A 21086-nucleotide genomic window follows, 5' to 3' on the forward strand; every position below is an offset into this window, starting at 1 on the left:
CTTAAGTCAGATTGAATTTATAGGTGTAAAATTTTTTTTAACATCTAGAAAAACTGGTTCATAAATTTACTTTAATATTTGACATATCAACTACACTTACTTTTAACTAGATATTAAATAAAACTTGCGATATACGTATTAAGTTCAACATATTTCGTGGAACTGTGTTTAGGAAAAGATAAGAATTGAAACGACTAGAATAAATTTACTAAAATTTGGTACTGAAATTGTTCTGTTGCTTAAAACTAATTATACATAAGAAGTGTGCAAAATTATATTATGGATAGCATAAAGTATTACTAAATTAAGTAAAACAACATTGGCTAAATCTCAATAAAATTTGAAAAAATAGTCGAAAATCTACAATAAAAAAATTTGAGTTCACATTAACATATAATAGCTTAAGTTAGAAAAATATTCAAGTAAAATTCAAAAATTTCAAATAAACTTTAGTATTCCTAATCTTTAGAATTAGCCTGAAATCAACTAAGAGAAGTAACCGTAAAAACTAAGAAAAAACATATATCATTCAAAATTTGTTTGAAAAATTTACACAATAACAAAAGTTTTATCACTAAGATTTTATTTAATATTAAAATAAGCATTCTATAATTTACAAAAAACATTAAACTCAACTAAATACTACTTTATCAAAACAAAACATTATGCAAAAAATTTTCAGAAAACAAAATATTTTACAAATAAGTAAATTTGAAAAAAATTATTAAAATATAGGCCCAACCATCAAATCCTTCCATTACTTTATCAACAATTGGTAAAGCTATTGCATTAAACACGTCTTCATTTGTTCTGCTCCCATCGAAAACCTCTCCTGTTAAAAATAAAAAGTTCTTCATTGTACACCGTTTTTTTAACTAGTAATGCCTGCACTTTTTATAACTTTAGTACAAAAAGTATTACAAAAAAAAATATCTAAAAGCAATTTAAGTATGCAACATAGAATCATAAATTGATCAAATTGTAAGCTTTACCTTCTTGAACTATTAACAACATAAAGTAAAATATAAAACAGGGTTCATACGCGAAAACTTGCAATTTTAGACAGAAAAGTCTCGATTAAAAGACTGACACTTTGTCTAAAAATTGTTGGTCAGCGCCATTTGTACTTTTAATCAGAAAAACAATAGATCTTATAGCTTAACTGTATTACGGAGCTTACTAATAATAGGACTTCAAGGTAAATATATTTTTTGTATTGATATTAATATTTATTAATTAGATATTGCCTCTGAAAACTATCATATTAATTTGAGTTTATGGGTCTTGAATTGTCATATAACCGCTAGAGATATATTTAACAATTTACTTTAAGAAAGAATCTTGAATCTTTTTTATTAACTTTAACTAATCACTTTATAATTTTCTTCTTTAACTGATCCTCTAACTGATAAGTATCGGTAGCTGTCTAAATTGCATGAGCGTACAAAATTAAACGAGGGGACAAAATTGCTCTAGTGCACAAAGATACTTTTGCACGAGGAGATAAAATTGCACGAAGGGTCACTTTTGCACAAAGACACTTTTACACGGATTATTTTTTTTTTATCAACTTAAATATTTTTTTTGTTTCTTATGGTTTTTTTTTACTATTACTGTTACCCCTAACCCTTACCCTCGGTCAGTAACTTTTTTTTTTGTATTTTTTTCTGTTTATTTTATTTGTTTTTCTATTTTTTTACTCTTATGCAAAAATGTAACTTGTGCAAAATTGACCCTTGGTGCAAACTCTCCTTCGTGCAATGTTGTGCCCTTGTGCAAATTTAGCTTTGTGCAAAATTGTTCTTGTGCAATTTTGTCCCCTTGTCAATTTAGTAACCTCATGCAATTTAGACCCGTTCCCGGTAAATATACTTAGTTGTTTACAAATAATTCCTGATTATGTCAAATAAAAAGTACACTATTATTGGTAAGGAATTAAAAAAAACTTTATCCTCAATTTTCTTTAGGAAACTTATAAATTTTCAAGCATTTGCACTTAAAAATACTGATATATTGCCTATATTTTCCAAAGTTAGTAAAATTAAATATTAAGACTACAAAAATCAAATGCCTATTTAGAAAGAAATTCAAAATTTAATTGTTACTCAAAAGAAAAACTTATACTTTAACTTTTTTTTAGAAATTCAGAAACGTTTTAAACATAAACCAACAAAAACTGACATATTACCAATACATTCAAAAAAAAAAATAGCGTTATGCAATCGAGCTCTTTTCAAAATAAAATTTAATTTAACCAACTTTTAACTGCAAACATTTAAGTTTCAAAGCAATCTTTTTTTCAATTCTTGTGTAGAATTTAAAATCCAAGTGTTTTATTTGTTTAAGTCAAGCTTTAAAAATATATAATGATTATCACCACCTTTAGGCTCCGCAATAAATGAAAAAAAAGTGGTAATTATCATTTAAATGGTCCACCACTGAGCGAGAATATAAAACTATGCCTTATTTTAGAATTTCTAAAATTTTCATTCAGAATTTTATTACGAAATTGAGTTCTTTCAATGTTTTAAGGTATGTAGGAAATCTAAATGCTATTAACTATATTGTATTTGATACTCAAGCTTTATCAAATTTATTAGTTCTTTTTATTCTTATAATTGTGTTTAAATTCAATAATAACTACATGTCTAAAAATATTTGGTCTTAAGAAATTTTCATTTATTTGTTTATTTCATCATTTAACTTTTTCTTAACTTTACCTTCTGTTAAGTGGCTCAGGTTCTAATGCCCGGGTCCAATGTTTTACAATGTAAATATTTCATTTTAACAACAAAAATAATAATTAATAACATTTAAATTTTTAGAATTTAAATACTATTTGATTACTTTTTACTTAATCCTAAGTCAATGGTATGCATGAATGAATGCAAAACAAATCTGCTTCTTTAAAACGAATAATTTAACAATTTTTCTAACCAAACTCATAAAGTTCATTTTTTGCCACATCCCTAACTGCATTAGATTCAACTTCCCAGAAAATGCTGCTTTCATTTTCACTGTAATCATAATATTACAAAATTAGAAAATAACATTAAAAAAACACTTATTAAATATATGATAGCAGTATAAATCTATAAAAATATATAAATATATTTTAAGCCTACACAAATATTATTTTTAACTGCCACTTGGAATAAATATAACTATTTGTCTTTTTTTTGCATTTAAAAAATAAGTAGTTGGAGTCAAAACTTTATGTTTTTTGAAGTGTGGAAATAAAATTACAGAAATTTAGAAAATAAATCGGAAATGATGTAATTGAAAGATAAATTCTAAAGATCAAGACTAACATTATCAGATGAAAATATTATAAAAAACCTTATAAAAACATACAAAAAACTGGAGCAATATGAATTTGTGTATTAAGGGCATAGGGGGATTAGAAATTTTCTTAATTGAAAATTTAACATTAGTTCTTATATCAAAATTTTGAGTATTAACTATAAGTCAGTAATTATAGAATATAAAAACTTTAAAGAACTTTTGAGATAGAGATATTTTGTAGAAGTTTCCAATACAAACGTATGGATCGCAATTTCTTATTTAGCAACATTTTGAAAAATATAAAAAATCACTAAATATCTATCTTCTCCTTCATTTGAAAGTTAGACCTTAAATTTTCGAAAAACACTCTTTACGTATTTTAGAAGACTTTATATGTTGAAATCTAAAAAAAAATGAAAAAAAATCAGCATTAAAAAGATAATATTATTAATCTATTTACTGCAACAATTTGAAGAAAATCGGTTAAAAAATGAAGGAGAAGATAAACTGTTAGATTGAAGTTTTTTTTTTGCGTTTTTGGTTCGCACCTTTTGTAAGGAACTTACTGAGCTCACCAACTTTGTGACTATCCCTTATATCTCAAAAGTTACTTTGAATTTTGATAAGCAGTTATAAATGTCTGATCGCCTAGATAAAATTCTACAAAACAAGATCAACTTGTAAAAACAATGTAGACCCCCAATGCATTAAAGTATTTTTATTTATAAATTTAACTTACAATTAGTAACTTCTGCTAACTAATATGTTTAAGAATTAACAATTTAATCTTAAAATTGTTCTAACACTTAGTCTAAAATATGTAAATCAAGTCAATTTAAGGCAACCAAGAGTATTTTTTACCCACCTCAAAGAATAACTTACTAGGCTAAGTAGACAAACAAATTTAAAATAAAAAATCAACAATAATTCTCTAGTTGTTTTTTTTTTTTTGCAAAGCTTTTTTGCTATAACTTTATACACTTACCAAGTGATAAATGAATTTAGGTAAAAATATCATTTAGTTTATTTTAAATTGGGCCGAAGATATTTTAGGTTTACATTTATAATACTTAACTAATATTGGTATCTTAGAACACTTAATTTAAAAAAGGGTTAGAAAAAGAATATATTAGCAAATAAATGGTTAGAAATGCTATTGTTTCTGTTTGAAGCAATCTGAGTATTTAGTTTTGATTCAGATTTTCAACTAGCAATAATTCCAATTTTCTAAATCTAGGAGTCTGGTTTTAATTGCTAAAATAAAACATGCTGAAAGTGAGTCAAGATTGATTTTCTCTAGTCTATAATCAAGATTTAATATCTTTTTGTACATAGCAGACCAGATTTGTTAAACATGGACTTCTACAGGCAATTTACTGTTATAAAACTTGAACTAAAAAAATATTTTAAGTTGCCTTTGCTTCAAACTATAAGAATAAACCATGAAAAATCGCACTATAACATTAGTGTCTCATTTAATTTATTTCATTTTTAATATTTTTTATCAATTTCTTTACTTAGGTGATATTCTTATCATAAAAAACTTAGTTGCAGACTTGATCTTATCCTCATGTTGTATGTTTTTCACCCAAACTCAATGAAAAAATTTATGGAATGCAAATCTAAAAACTTTTTTTTATCTTACCCCACAAGTTAATAGCTAGAACATAATCTTAACTTATGGAAAGGCATACTTACAGCAAAAAGCTCTAGCACACATTATATTTTTAAGTCTAAAATCAGGTTGGGCAAAAAAAACATTAATTAAGTTCTTTTGAAACAGTTAGAAATATGCTGTTCATTTTATTTTCTATACACATTAAGGGCATAGGGGGGTAAACACCCTTTTTTGGTTTTTGATCTTGTTTTATATAGTTTTCACTAAGCTACAAAATGCTTTTTAAAGATATAAAAAATTCAAAATAATTTTTTTGATATAGCCGGTCAAAGTTGGAGGCAACTATAGGTCCCTTATGGAGAGGCGCAAACTAAAATGGCAAAAATAGACTATTTCACTAAAAATTTATCTTCTACGTTTTTTGAGATAACTACCTCAAATGTTTAGGACATGTTCCTTGATATATTTAGAAAATTCTGTCGGAAGGAATTTATATAAAATTCAAAATTATAATCTTTTTATAAAAATAAACAAAAAAAAACATTTTTTTTTTGTTTTTTTGCTTTAAAATTTTTATTTTTTAATTTTTTTAAATTTTGTTCCAACAGAACTTTCAAATATTGCAACAAACATTTCCTGAAAATTTAAGGTAGTTATCTGAAAAAACGTAGGAGAAGATAGATTTTTAGTGATTTCTAGTTATTTGCTGTTTTAGTTTGCGCCTCCCATAAGGAACCTATTGTTGCCTCCAACTTTGACCGGCTATATCTCAAAAATTATTTTGAATTTTTTAAGTCTGTAAAAAGCATCTTGTAGATTAGTAAAAACTAAATAAAATAAGATCAAAAACCAAAAAAGGGTGTTTACCCCTCCCCCCCCCCCCCTATGCCCTTAATACAGTGCTTATTTTAACAAACTTAAAATTATTTTGTTTTAACAATTAAAAATGAAGATTATATTTGATTACGCAGGCCATCTAAAATAGTTTTGTAAAGAACTAGGTATGCAAAAGTTATTTATGGGCCTGCAAAAGGTGTTTCTGGTAAATACGATCCATTGCCTACCTCTAATAAAGGGGTGGGCAACGTAAAAAATTGACAGGCCGGATCCTAAAAAAATAAGTTCTCATCGGGCCGGAGCATTTCGGGTTAGTGATCTTTTTTAGATCCGGATCAACTTGAAATAGTTATCCGGATCCGGCTAGATACTAATTTAGAACAAAGATCCCGACCCCAATGGAAACTAATTTCAAAAAGGTTTGGATCCGGCTTGATACTAATTGATCGGGTATTTCAGAATTTTGAATCAACTTTTTAATACCAAGGTTCTCAAGTATGAAATTTTATGTTAGTTTTGACCAAGTATTCATAACTATATATTTATTATAACTCAGGACCGAAATAATAATTAATAATAAATAAGAATAATCTTTTAAAAACAATAGTTTACTTACTAAAAGTGACTCGAATTTAAAATTTTAAGATAAAACATCAACAAATTGTTAATTATTCGAAATTATCTAATTTTGGCAATCCTTGGCTGGAGTTTACATTGATAATGTTTTTCAGAAGTTATTTAATATTACAATAATAAACTATACTACCTTACAATTTAAATAAATTAAAAGAGATTCATTACACATTTAGCACGTATACAAGAAACAAAACAACAAAAAATTCTGATATAATAAACAGTTTTACCATAAAAAGCAAAAAAAAAGATGTAAATGAAACACTTAAAGTTGATCATATATTAGAGTTGTTAAATCTATTTAATGACGTTTTGTAAAATATGCAAGTGCTCTGGTTAACCAATTAGGTTTGAAATCCTTGTTGATGTTTATGGTCGGAAATGTTTGTCTGCAAATGTATGAAGTCTCAAACAATACAAATAGTTTCATGGTCATTTTTTTAAGTTGACAAATTTTGACTGTTACTTTTTGACAAAAAAATATATTTAAAGTAATGAAAATTATATGTTTGGTTTAAATTTTTATACCAACTTATCTAAAAAACAGGTAAACTTAGATAGCAAATTACTTTGGCTTAGAATTTTAATACCTTTAATTTGAAAATATCAAACAGTTATGAATAACTTATAAAATTTAACTAACTTCTGTACTTTAAAATAATGTTATCAAACAATGCATTTAAAAAACTTTCAAAAAAATACTAACATAAAATAACGAAATATTGAATTAAAAAAGAGTTTAAATAATATATTTAATATGATAAACATATCAACTTAATAGACTTTTATATTAAGATCAACTCTACTAACGAAAAACTAACACATAAAACTGTCACATTATATTTTAAATGTAAAGTTTTAAGAGTTTACCAAGAATACTTATACTAAAAAGAAGTCACTTGGAATATTTAACTGAAGTGTAAAGTTGAGCAGTTTGACTTCAAATAATTGTCAATGTTATAAGGAATAAAATATTAAAATTTATAAAAACAACTCACTACTAATCTGGGAAAGACAGCAATTTTTGACACGTCAATTTTTACAAAAGTCATTATGGTAGGTAAGATCATTAAGGATAGTTCAGCTAACAATTATTTTTAGGTAATTTGAGAAACAATTATTTTAACTGACTTGAAGCAGTACGAGGGACTATAACAAAAGAGTGTTGTTAACACTATAAAATAAAAAGCCATTTAAAAAATGTTTTCAGGGTCAAAGTCTTACAGTTTTGTTTTGTGAAAACAACTTAAAAAAGGTTTTGTACAAATTTTGTAATAATTACATTGGCAGGATGGATTTCCTTTAAATTTTGAAAATGCTTAGCGGGCCGGATCATCCACTCGCGGGCCGGATCAATTTTGTCCGCAGGCCGGATTCCATTTAAATTCAAAAAAGGTTTGGGGGCAGGTTGTTGCCGTGCGTTGCCCGCCCCTACTCTAATATGTAGATTTGGTTCCAGCATGCTTTTTATATTTTTTAACATCCAGATTTTACCAAGCTTACTTTGTGGAATAAGCAGATCAATAATAAAGACATACTATAACTCTAACCTCCAGAATTTTTTTTTATTCTACAGAATTGATTTACTTAGTAAAGTTATAAAATATAAATACACTGTACCACAGGATTTTACTAACTTATTTTTTTAAATAAACCCTTGAGAGAAATTATATAAAAATGGATCTTATTTTCAAGATATAACCCATTTACTAATTAATTACCTATCAACTTTTTCACTACCTTAATAATTAAATACTACCCATGATAGCCAAAATTAACCTGGAAACCCTGATGTAGAATCTACAGTGTAAATAAACTAACCGCTTCAATGTAGGTCTAGCTCGAATACATACTTTTATTCCACTCTCTTTAGTACTTATTTCTTCCATTTGATATTATAGATTCTAAGAACCTATTTAAGTTTAAGAATAAACTTTATCACTCTAAAAAACAATAAACTTCAACAAAAATCTTTATACCAGAAATTAAAAAATTTGAACTATATTCTTAAAAAACATTATTTAAATTCGAAAAACATTTATTATATTAAATAGACTAAAACATAATATTTACATTTTAAACTTTATGACATATTATTATCTATACAATTTTATAAAAAAAAAATTACAACTTGATTCATTATAGCATTATTTCAATTATGGATACAATTTCTCCTAAAAACATATATGCATAAAGTTTTTCCAACGAAATGCTTTAATCAATTTATCTACTACATTTAAATTAAGACTGTTCTTCATCATCAATCTTGGGAGCAAGGAAATACTTGATATGCCCCATTTCTTCAATTGGGTATTCTACAACAAGCGGCACATCATTTGACATTGAAAGAGTCACGGTTTTAGAAAGAGGAGTTGCCTTGGTAAATAGGTTAAGATACTTAATGGCAAAAGTAAGTTGAACTGGATCTTTTATGTCCACAGAAACCTGTTCATCTTCATCATCTACATTCATCTTCTGTGATAATTTGATTGTACTGCTACCCATATCACCTTTAGCTGAAAATTGGATACCATCTTTAGTGCATGTAATGACAACACAATCACTAAGCTGCTTTAAATCACGGCAAATGCGAGAAAATTTTTCAGAGGGCATTTTGATTGTGCAGCTGTACTCCTGATCTGGAATTCCAAGCTGGTCACAATCAATATCCATGAGTTTCAGTACATGATTAGATACTTCTTCACCATTTTGTGACTCAAACAACATTTCAAGATTATCTCCTGAATCTTCAGCTTTCAAAGTGATAACATCATCTTTACCTCCAAACGCAAGAAACTTGGAAAAACTGGCCATTGGAATTCCAATAGCTAAATTTCGATCACACCTGTATTTTTCAAAACCATCTGCTCTCAGCAAAAGCTGCACAAGAGATACATGACAGTTGTCCATGGCTTGCAAGGTGATTCCTACAGAGTTGCAATCCCATGATGCCTCAGATATTATGTCTTTTAAAGCATTGGTGATTTTGATCAAAAGTCCTCCTTGGATCAGTTTTGCTTCAAACATTGTAATAGTTTAAATAATTGATTTCTTTATGAATCTAAATAAAATAGCTATTGAATTTATCTTATTTATAAAAATTCCGGTTAAATGTGATAAAAATGATTTAAAATCTTGAAAATATGACTAGTAAATTAGTTGATTAAATTTATTTAACTTAATTAGACCTCTTTAAAAAATCCAAAAAAAAATTATCTTAAAATAGTGTTTTTATCAAGTTTTCTTTTTGTATATATTCAGGCATTTGAGCTTGATTAACAGTAACTTTTTCAGTTAATGGTTTTTTTTCTTTGAACTCCAACCAGTTTTTGGTCACTCAACCAGGCTAAATTTTTTGCTTTAAAGGGTGGTAACCCTACTTTAAACAAAAAAAAAGAAAAACTATGGAACTTTAAATTAAGGATTTTTTTATTTTAGTTCATTTGTTAACATGATTTCAATTGAATTAAGATAAACTAATTTTCTGTATGCAACTTCTAACTTAATTATAATTTTAGTTAAAATATTTATTGGTAATAGTAAAAATAAAGCTAATTTTTCTTTGTCATATGTATTATATTTATGAAAAGTAATTAAATTAGGTTAGCTTTTTATCATCTGTTTGGTTTCTTTTAAATTACTTGTACACTACACCAGCTTTATATGGTAGAACTGTCATTTTACTAATATTAACTATAAAAAATGAAATTTCTTTTAAAAACATATTTTTCAATTTCAATACAAGCAACTTCCAACAGTAGTTTCAATTGAAGTAATATTTATATAAACTAAGTACATAAACAATAATAATACATTATTTATAATAACAAAAAATATTATTTAAGGTCATTTAATCACAACATTTTCCAAAAAAAATATCTTGAAACCTTTTAAATGTTAGTCAAATAATTCATATTATAAAATTTTCACTATAAAAATCAATTTTTAGCATTAAAATATGTTATAAACATTTCCTGAAAACTGGTGTTTAGCACAGAAAACCTAGGAGATAATAATTTTTAATTAATTTTTTTTTTACATTTTGACAAAACTGTTTATTTCACATTTTTTTTAAAGTATAAGTAAAAGCATTCTAAAGTTATTTTTATTGTTTATAATTCAAGCTTTAAAATAAGGTTTTTTTTTCTTATGATAGGGGTGAAAAACATACAGCCACCATAGAAGTCTGGTCTGTGATATATTTTTTAGCCTAAAAACATCTTCTGCAATGCAATTAATTAAGCATTTTAAAAACAAATGTTTTGAAGTTGACACTTAATTTCATAACTAGTACACATTATAGCTTATAAAAAAATTAGTTCCACTAAATTTTCATTTTGGATTTTTTTTATTTAAAAAGTTTAATTTAACATAGTAATATTGGTGCAAATTAAATATCTTATTCACTACCAGGTTTTGGTGAAAAAAAATTCCGACCTTTTCAAGTTTAATAAAACAGTAAACTACTGTATAATAAATTAAATATAGTAAACATTACACTAAATAAATAAAACATATTTTTAAATTAAGACAAATAACTATTGAGTATAAATTAACAAAATTAAGTGGCCCTAAAGAGTTTCTTTCAGTAGATCTGTTTTGATAACTCTATTTTATAGCCATAACAGTAAAAAAAAAGTTTAAAATAAAGACTGTTATAGTATAAACAGGGTTTTCACTGACTATTAGAAATTTCTTTCAGGTTTTTAAAAGAAGTTTCCTTGTTTGTTTTTAATAAAAAAAAAATTATGGTTAACTTTTTTTTTAATTACTGACAAGATGGTGTAATGTTACTTTAAATGTGTTTTATGAAAAACAAACTTTTAAATAGTATAAAAAATTAGTGTATTACTTACCTAAGCTCGAATTTGTTATTTTACATGTGAAATTTTTCAAAAATTTATTTTTTTTTTAATTCTAGGTTATTCCAAGTATTTTATTTGCCTAAATTTTCAAATCAAGATTATTCCAGGTTAAATGACAACCTTGTAAAAAATATATCTGAGTTATAAAACAGAGTTGCCACTTTTTTAGTCCAAAAATATGTCCTGAAGCACCTTAAATTTTTCTGAGTCATCCTGAGTTCATTGAAAACGTAAAAAACTTATTTTTTTCAAACTATAAAAGTCAAGTTCTTTAATAAAATTGCATATATAAGAATTAAGCATTGTAACTAAATGAACTAAATCTCATTCAAAATATTTAAAAAAAAATGTCCTGAGACTTTTTTAATCTTAAAACTATCCTAGGTTTTTTATAAAGAAAATATTTTTAAGTCAGCCTGAGTAAAAAAATCAAAAATACCATTAGATTTTCAAAAATTTCAAAACATCTTGGGTGTGTAGCAATCTTGATAAAAGCCCAAGATATTGTTTTTCAAATACTTTGAGCAACCTTTGTTTGAAAGATATATTAACATTTTTGGCTGGTAAACTAAATGAATGTAAACTAAAAAAAAATTATTTTTGTGTAATTACTACTGGTTTTGTTATTTAGCAGAGTATAAAATATAAAGTATTATTTTGATTGACATACTTAATTGGCAAGAAATACTTTACGTGCTTACTAATCAATCTAAGTGTCTACATTGTGTTTTGTCAAAGTTAGGATACTATTTGGATACAACTTCTTTAATAATTAAGAATTATAGTTTATTTATCCCTTTGTTCACTACTGGGGTAGTTTTGCTGGTTATAACTTAAGTCTTTTATTTGTAAGCAAAAAAAATTATTAAGTTGTTGTGCCTGCTCTGACCCTAACAAGCCTGTTGTTTATAATGACTGGTTTTGAACAAAATGTTTGATTTACAAAATTGTAAGTTGGTGTAAAATACTGTGTTGACCATAGTAAATTTATAACTTTTTGTTTAATTCATTTGATTAACATAAGATTTTCAAAAAAATGTTTCTGCACATACAGTTAAAAAAGTTTGTATAAATAATTTTGAAGACATTTGTTTTTTATATGTACCCGCCATGCGTTTCTATCTTGCAACATTCAGCTCAAGAAATTTCAAAACTGTCATTAGAAATATGTATGAAGACAATTTTGCACGAAGGGTGAAATATACACGAAGACTTTTTTTTGCACAGAGAGACATTTTTCAGGGTTTGTGCGCAAAATTTTTTTTCATTTAGCCTGACTGAGACCAAATTAGCCTGACATTTTTTCAAAGTATGGAAAATCCCCTTTAGAAGTCATTTTAGGTATTGGGGGGTCTTGATTAGTACTATTGTAGTCTCCGACTTCAACAAGCTTTATCTCAAAAATATTTTGACCTTTAAAATCTGCAAAAAGCAACTCATAGTTTAGTTACAACTCAATGAAATGAGACTAAATTGTGAAAAAGGTGATTGACTCCCCCTATGCCCTTAGCATAACAAATTCAGTGATAAGTTTTAATATAAGTGTTATATCTAATCTATTACTGGTGTAAAAATTTAATATAATATATATGTACTAAACACAATTGTTCAATTTAATTAAGCATTAAGTAAAAACATTATAAACAGAAGATTTATATTAAAACTACGTGCATTGTTGAGTTTTATTAAAATTTAAAATGAAACGTTTAAACGAGTATTAAAATTCAAACAAACAGCTAAATTGTTGAACTAAGCTGTAATGTTTAAACTGTATTTTTTAATGAATTTTCATAATTGTGAGGTATACAATCTACTAAAAACAAAATAATAAAGATTTTTAAAAAAAATTTCTAGAATTAGGTTTTAGCATTTATTTTTACAAATACTGACTGATTTTGTCTTTAATAACTAAATCTTCATTAAGAAATAAATTTACATTTATATTTGTGAAAAATTTTCTCAATTTTTTTTAATCAAAAATTTTCAAGCATTTGAACTGAGAAAAACTAAGATTCTCAAATTTTTAAATAGAAAAACTGATTTAGCCTGACGTTTTTCAATTTTTTTCAAAAAAACTGATTTAGCCTGACTTAGCCTGACGTGCACAAACCCTGATTTTTGCATGAAAGGTCACTTTTGCATAATATTAAGAAAAAAGTGATTTATCTTTGAACAAAAATGTCTTTGTGCGCATTAAACTAATCCACCATTAGGACCCCTACGTCATCAGTCCACATTATTAAGTATAAGGGCATAGGGTGAGTTACTTTTTTCAAAATGATCATATTTTGTAGTTTTAACTAAGCTACAAACTGCTTTTTACATATTTCTAAAATTTAAAGTAATTTTTGAGATATAGCTGGTCAAAGTTGGAGAGTACAATACAGGATCCCACTAAAGTTAAAAATATTCTAGGGAAGGCCATGGAAAAATATCAAATTTCAAGGGAAAATTATTCTATTAGATGGAGTTAGAGAACAACTAAATCAAGCTACTGATTCATATTGTTTTTTAACTTAAATCTTATATCTATTTATATGTTAATATTACTGTACTTTTTTATCAAGTTATTAACTTTACTTTTATAGAATAGAATTTGATGTTTCAGTCTTTATGTCTACTTTATAGTTTATTACAGGATTTCATCAAAAATAAACTGTTTTGAGTGACCATAAACCTAAAGTTTAAGTGTTTTTTTTTCAAATCTTTATAACAACATTTCTCTACTGCAAACTACTAATACCTCATGTTCATTTTCTTCTTAATAATTGAAAATAAGGTTATATTTGTATTCTCTGCATTGGGTATTCACTAAATACTATTTTAAAAGATAAAATATTAAGTTTAAATTAATTGAGATTAAAAACAAAATTTGTGGCTAATTCTATGTAACTGTGATTGTTAATTTTATATAAGATAAAAATAGTTTGAAATTTTTTTTATACTCAAAATATTATTTGAGATATAGCTGGTCAAAGTCAAGATTACAATAGGTTCCTTATGGGAAGAAAAAACTAAAATGGCAAATATCTAGAAATTAATAAAAATATGTCTTGTCCTACGTTTTTTGAGATAATTAACTTAAACTTTTGGGAAATGTTCCTTGCAATATAATATAGAAAATTCTGTGACAAACACACAAAAAAAAGTTGTTTTTTGCAGAATTTTTTAAATACTGCAACAAAAATTTTCTGGAAGTTTTCTGGAGGTAATTATCTCAAAAAACATAGTAGCAGATAGTCTTTTTTTTGTCTTTTTTGTTTTCGCCCCCCTTAAAGAACCTATTGTAGTCTCTGAGTTTGATGACCTGTTATATATCAAAAATTATTTTGAATTTTAAATTTTGTAAAAAGCAACTTGTAGTTTAGTTAAAACTTAACAAAATATTAAGATCAAATTGTAAAAAAGGTATTTACCCCCTATGACCTTAAGGGATAGGGGAGTCCACCTATATTTTTTCAATTTGATCTTATTTTGTACAGTTAATCTGAGCTATCAGACATTTTTTAGCACTTACAAAATTAAAAGTAACTTTCAATATATAAATGTGATCTCAATAGGCTCATAATGGAAGGCACAAACTAAAAGGGCAAAAATAGACATTTCACTTAAAATCTATCTTCTCCAAATTCTCACTGTAACTCCATTACTAATATTTAAACTAGTTTAAAACAGGGTCAACAAACTGCGGCCCTATAAGTGTAAATGTGGCCCTCAAGCATGTTTTTTTATTTTAATGTAATGTGGCCTGCAAAAAAAAAAAGCTGAGGCCCTCAAGCATGTAAATGTGGCCCTTGAGCATGTAAATTTGACCCACTAAGCAAACTATATTTTAAATTGACTTTTTTGAAAATAAAACAGTATTTTTATTAGTTTTGTATTTAAGTTCAGCATATCATTTTAAAACTATTTATTCACTGCTTAAGCTTAAATATGTAAAAAAAGACAGATACTAGTTTTAGCAGTTTTTCTTTAAAGTTTAGATTTTACTTTTCCTTTCAAACAACAACATCTTGGGAGTGTATACAAAAGCTTACGTAATTTGAAAGTTTCTTAGATTCAGTAAGTTGACAATGCAATAAGAAATTTAAATTAGTATAAAGGATTTTATGTGTACAAACATTACAGTGTTTTACTAACATGTCAATTCTTTATAACTTTGCTCTGACATGTGATTGTAAAATTTTTTCTTTTATAACTATTTCATCACTTAATTGAAACTATTAAAGAAACCTTTAAAAGAAATGTAAGTTTTTTTTTATATTCTAGTTAACTTTTAAAAAAACTGAAACTTTAAATATGTGCTCTGCAATGTATTGAATATAAAAAGATTACTTTCAACAACTTAAAATATAATAATAGCTAAATATAAAGATGTTGATTATATAAAAAGTATACAAAGTGATCCACATCTGTTTTTTCAGCTTAGTCTTTTACAGATGTCAGTGAGAGTTGCTTGTAAATGACTAAGTGAAATGGCTATCTACAAAATGCAAAAGATTGGAAGAAAGAGAAAAAACAACATTTTATGATACCAAGCTAGAAGAGGAAATGAATATAAAATTTTTATTAATTGTTTTATTGCATCACAGTGTTTGTTGTTGTTCTTTTATTGTTGTGTATGTGTAAATTTTTTTCAATCACGAAACATATGATAGATTGCTTATTTCATTGTTTAAGAGTTAGGTGGTAATGAAAAGAACAAAATTGTTTTTTATTTAAATAAATTTATAAATAATGATAGAAATAATACTAGGACATATGTATTATATAAAATATTAATTTTAGACTCTAAAATAAAAAGGTATTTTAAATAGGCCAGGCTAGACCTCTATAAGTAGCTAAATTTGACTAAAACTGATTAAAAATAAAAACTGACTAAAACTAAATCTGCATCTCAGAAAATTTTGTAACTTGAAATTTGGCCCGCAAGAACCAGTTGCCAGCCAACCCCTGGTTTAAAGTCTGAATTTTTTTAATTTTGAAAGAAAAAAATAATTAAATTAACCATCTATTTTTTTCTAAAATTTTATTTAAATATTTTTTTTAATAACATTCTAATTCTTTTTTACTATAAAAGGAATGTTTTGTGAAAATTTAAGGTTTCTAGCTCAATAAATGAAAATAAATTTTTAATCAATTTATAGAAAATTGACTATATAAAAATTGCTGTCCATATGTTTGTATAGGAAACTACCTACAAAATCATTTATACCTTCAAATCTAATTTGAAAAAATTGTATCTATAACAACTGGCTTGTAGTTTATATTTTTAATGCATGGGGGGATAATTCACCTTTTTCACAATTTAGTCCTATTTTATTGAATTTTAACAAAGCTACAAGATGCTTTTTACAGATTTTAAAATTCAAAATAACTTTTAAGATATAGCCGGTCAAAGTCAGGACTACAATAGGTTTCTTATGAGAGAGGCAAACTAAAACAGCATATAACTAGAAATCACTAAATATTTTTTTCCTGGTACACTTTTTGAGATAACTACCTTTAGGCATTTATCTCAGTCAATGTAGGAGAAGATAGATTTTTAGAGAAATATTATTTTTTTGCTGTTTTAGTTTGCGCCTCCCATAAGGAACCTATTATTGCCTCCAACTTTGACCTGCTATCTCAAAAACTAATATGAATTTTTCAAATCTGTAAAAAGCATCTTCTAGCTTAGTTAAAACTCTTTACAATAAGATAAGGTTGTGAAAATAGTGATTTATGCCCTCAAGTTTTCATATAACAGCCAATGTGAATTTTTGTAAAAAAAAAAAAAAATGAAACTCCCCTATGCCCTTAACTACAATATTAGTTTAACTTGTATTTGATTAAGAATTATTTCAACAACTGATGATCTCTTATATTTTAATATAAGAGTGAAACATTAACTTGTTTATAATAAACTGTGAAAATAAAATATTTCAACTTAACAGCTGATATTAACTCAAACTATTCAAAAAATATTAATTTCAGACACAAAAGCTACAAGGCTAATTTCATTTATAAGAACAGTGAAAAACTAGACGCAAGACTAAAATATTTTTAAACAAGCATCTTAGAATCAATAAAAATCATTTTCTTGAAGAAAATTACAGTATACTACCGCTTAAGTACGCACTTTTTTTGGTACGCATCACGCCTTAAGTACGCACTTATCAAGAAAGGTAGAATGGCCAACATGCTGAGATTGCCTAAGACTTTCAGAAATTTTAAACTAGGGTGAGTAATCCTGAGTAGTCTAAGTGGCCAATTGTGACAGGCCTGTTATTAAATGTTAATAAATTAAATACTTATGTAGTGGTTGCAGAAAAGTGAAAAGAATAACGATATTTGAGCTGTAATGCTATTAAATTAATAAATCTAGATGACAAAACTAAAAAAACCTACAAATACAACATAGTTAAGTCATAACTTAATTTAAATGTACAAACATTGATGTTTTCCAAATGTTTGGTAAACACAATGTAGTTTGATACTTTACTTCTAACAAAACAAAATATGGCATAATACTCTTTTTTATACCATTGACTGACATTGACTTTCTATATTAATAGTATGTATTAATTATGTAGAAACTTTTCATAGACAAAATAAATCATTTTAAAATCTAATAAAAAGTTTTTCAGATTAGAAATATGTATTAAATGTTATTTAAAATAAAAAGACTTGTTTATTTGGCTTAATTATTTGGTGGCTAGTTGTAAGAAAGAAAACAAACAACTAAAGTTCATATTATACTATGTCTTCAAAAAGTACGCACTACCCGTGCTAAGTACGCACTTTTTGGTCGGATTCAATTTGCGTACTTAAGCGGTAGTGTACTGTACTTATATCACAAAATACTGAAACTAGATGAACTAAATCTCATTCTAGATCTAGAAAAAAATATGTCCTGACATTTAAAAAAAATAATATCCTGAAATTTTAATTAAAAATCTAAACTGTTCCGGGTCATCCTAAGTTTAAAAAAAAAATTAAAATATTTTGAGATTTTATAGAAAATTAAATTATCCTGAGTACCCTGAGTGTGTGGCAAACTTGTTGTTATAAAAACTATATGTTTAAAACAATATTAGACAGGGTTGCCACTCGTTTTTTCAAAAATTTTCCAGGTTTTCCAAATTTCTTCCAGGTTTTTGAAAAAAAAATCATTTTTGGGTCCATTTTTAGTTTTAAGTTAATTTCTATAAAAGAAACTGTGTTTAATAGTACAAAAACATTTAAAAGATGCTTTAAAGTTACTTTAAATGTGTTTTTTAATAAAAAAATTTTTGATGATGACAAAAAATTCTTATTTATTTGATAGATTTTTTGTGTCAAATTGAAATTTTACTGCTAAAATTGTTAAAATTATTAAAAATTCAAGGTTTTCCCAGGTTTTTTGATCAAGATTCCAGGTTTTTTTCGGGTTTTTTTCAAAATTTCTCAAATTCCAGGTTTTCCCAGGTTATTTTTGCCTAAATTGTCAAATTCTAGGTTTTTCCAGGTTTCCAGGTAAAGTGGCAACCCTGATTAGAATATGTGCAGGATTAATATTATAGTAGATCAATGTAGTAGTTAAAGTGTAAGAGTACTTTAGAATAATTTTTAAAAGGTATAATTTATTCTATAAGAACTTGAAACATTTCAATTTTTAGGATATTTACAAATCTAGGATATTTAATTGGAGGAGAAAACTATAATGGCAAATAAATAGAAATCACTAAAAATCTATTTTCTCTGTATGTTTTTAAGATAAATAATTCAAAATTTCAGGAAATGTTCTTTGCAATAATCCAAATAACCTTTAAAATTTGTTCCTGCCGATTTTTATAAATATAGTAAAGAAAATTTTCTTAAAATACAGAAAATACAGAACAACATAGACTTTTGGCAATTTCAATCTATTTTATGTTTTAGATTTCACCTTTATTTCTTTTTAGTTTATCCTTTCCGATTTAGTTTTTAAAGGAACCCATTGTACTAAATAATTTTGGCTGGCTTTACCTAAAAAAGTATTTTGAAATTTAAGAATCTGTAAAAAAGCAACTTGTAGCTTAGTTAAAACTCGACAAAATAATATTTAGTTGTGACTAAAGTAATTTACCCCAGCTATGCCTTTAAACTAATTTATTTTGAAAAAAGTATATGGATAAATGAATATAAAAATTTTAATTAACTTCTATAAGATATCTATAATATATAGAAACATTTAAAGATGAAATCTTAATGTTTTTTTTTTCATTAAAAGGTTACTAGGGTCTGTAATACATACTTTTATTTAGTCAAATGTAATAAGCAGATATTTCACAGTAGTTAAGTGTTTTATACTAAGAAATATATTAATTCAGTTGAATTCTGTATTTAACAGTGAAGAAGGTTTTAGACATTTAAAGAAATAAAGGCGCTTTGAATATTTAAAATAAGCTAAACTAATATGGCTTTGTTTATCTAGGCTCATCAACAAAATTACTTGGGTTGCAAGTAGCAGATAAGATTTTCAAACTTTTATAAACATAATTTTTTGAATAACAAAACAAAAACCCTCAAGTTCTAAAATTACAAAAATTAATTAATTCTTTGAATATTAGGTTCATGAAGACAATTATTTTTTTAACCGCTTATAAAGTATGTTCCATGTTTTGTTTTGTTATTATCAAAATAACTTTATGAGTTACTAACTGTTATCTTTTTCAGTTTTTTATTTCATAATAAAATTGGTTTTAAAAAAATATCTTAGTTACACAGTTATCATTTAAAAGTTTATTTATTCAAAAGTTTAAATAATTTTTGATATCGTTTGTATCTGTAAGTTTATCTAACACAACGATAATTAACGAACTGCTCAAAAATAAGACGCTCAAAATAATTGGTCTTAGGACCTGGTGCACGAAAAAACCTTTCGGTTATCGATTCGCACACCACGGATACCTTTTAACGCCTTGTCTAGGACAATTTGTTTCGGAAACAGGTGTCCAGGAAAAAAGTGTTTCGTCTAAGGACAAAAAGACTTCTAAGTCTCGGTTATTAAATCGTAAATCAAGTCCAAGACTTACTCAAAATATCTAAACTAAAATTTTAAAAAAATTTAAAAACTTCAAATAAATATAAAAGCAAGTTTTTGCAAAATATGCTGTATAAGTTTATTATCTTTTTGTTAATCTTTTTTGGAAAATAAAAATAATAATTTGTTATTACTAAGTTTTTATTTATTTGTTATATAAAATATTTTTAAAAATAGATATTTTTTAATTAATTTTAAATATATTTTCTGCTTCTGTTTAAGTAAAAAATTTAGCCTTTTAAGTTTATCTTTAAAAAATTCTTTTAACGTTTTATACCTTTGTTGATCAAGTATTATAAAAATTTAACTACAAATAAAGAAACCGGGTTAAAATTTTCAGTTTTAATTTCTTAAGCGAATATTTTTTTTTCATGATTATCTAATACAGGGTTTCCCAACCAGGGGTGTTCGCACCCCTTGGTGGTGCGAGGCAGCATTCAAAGGGGTGTAAGATGGCTTTTAAATGTTGCTTGATAGATAAGGAAATTGTTCTTTAATTTTGGTGACTGTAAGCTAAAACTTCGTTCACTGAACATAACTATCAATTTTTAAAGCTAACAAGCAATTTAAATCATTAAAAAAAAAATTATAGTTACGCCATAGTATAATTGAATAATTTTAACCTATGCTTTCAAATTTAATACTAATTTAGTAACAAAGAATAACATTTATTTGAAATTTAATAATAAAAAGGAAAAATGGTCATTAGATTTAAAGTGGACCTTTTGTTGAATTCTAAATCTTTTCAAGAAAATCTAGCATAAATAAAAACTTAATTTCCCGTTAAATACGTTGTGAGTGT

The 21086-nt window shown here is 25.9% G+C and overlaps 2 protein-coding genes across 2 annotated transcripts in view; both read right to left on the reverse strand.

Moving 5' to 3' along the window:
• Positions 1-8315, reverse strand: part of LOC145830042 (uncharacterized) — a 51061-nt gene extending 42746 nt beyond the window's left edge. The window contains exons 1-3 of the mRNA XM_082937936.1: positions 8195-8315; positions 2938-3017; positions 743-832 (exon numbers count right to left, since the gene is read on the reverse strand). Coding sequence (XP_082794062.1) covers positions 743-832; positions 2938-3017; positions 8195-8262 — 238 coding nt within the window. The 5' untranslated portion in view covers positions 8263-8315. The remainder of the gene's footprint in view (positions 1-742; positions 833-2937; positions 3018-8194) is intronic.
• A 195-nt stretch (positions 8316-8510) lies between these two features.
• LOC145849729 (DNA sliding clamp PCNA-like) lies at positions 8511-9429 on the reverse strand. Its single transcript, XM_082954764.1, has one exon. The coding sequence runs from the start codon at positions 9398-9400 to the stop codon at positions 8615-8617; it is 786 nt and encodes a 261-aa protein (XP_082810890.1). The 5' UTR covers positions 9401-9429; the 3' UTR covers positions 8511-8614.
• Positions 9430-21086: the final 11657 nt, after the last annotated feature.

This window comes from Thalia democratica, chromosome 2 (assembly GCF_965202585.1).
Source record: "Thalia democratica chromosome 2, ktThaDemo2.hap1.1, whole genome shotgun sequence".
Lineage (NCBI taxonomy): Eukaryota > Metazoa > Chordata > Thaliacea > Salpida > Salpidae > Thalia > Thalia democratica.

Excerpts from the sequence above, each read along its gene's own strand:
- LOC145849729 (XM_082954764.1), bottom strand. The coding sequence starts at position 9,400 with ATGTTTGAAGCAAAACTGATCCAAGGAGGACTTTTGATCAAAATCACC.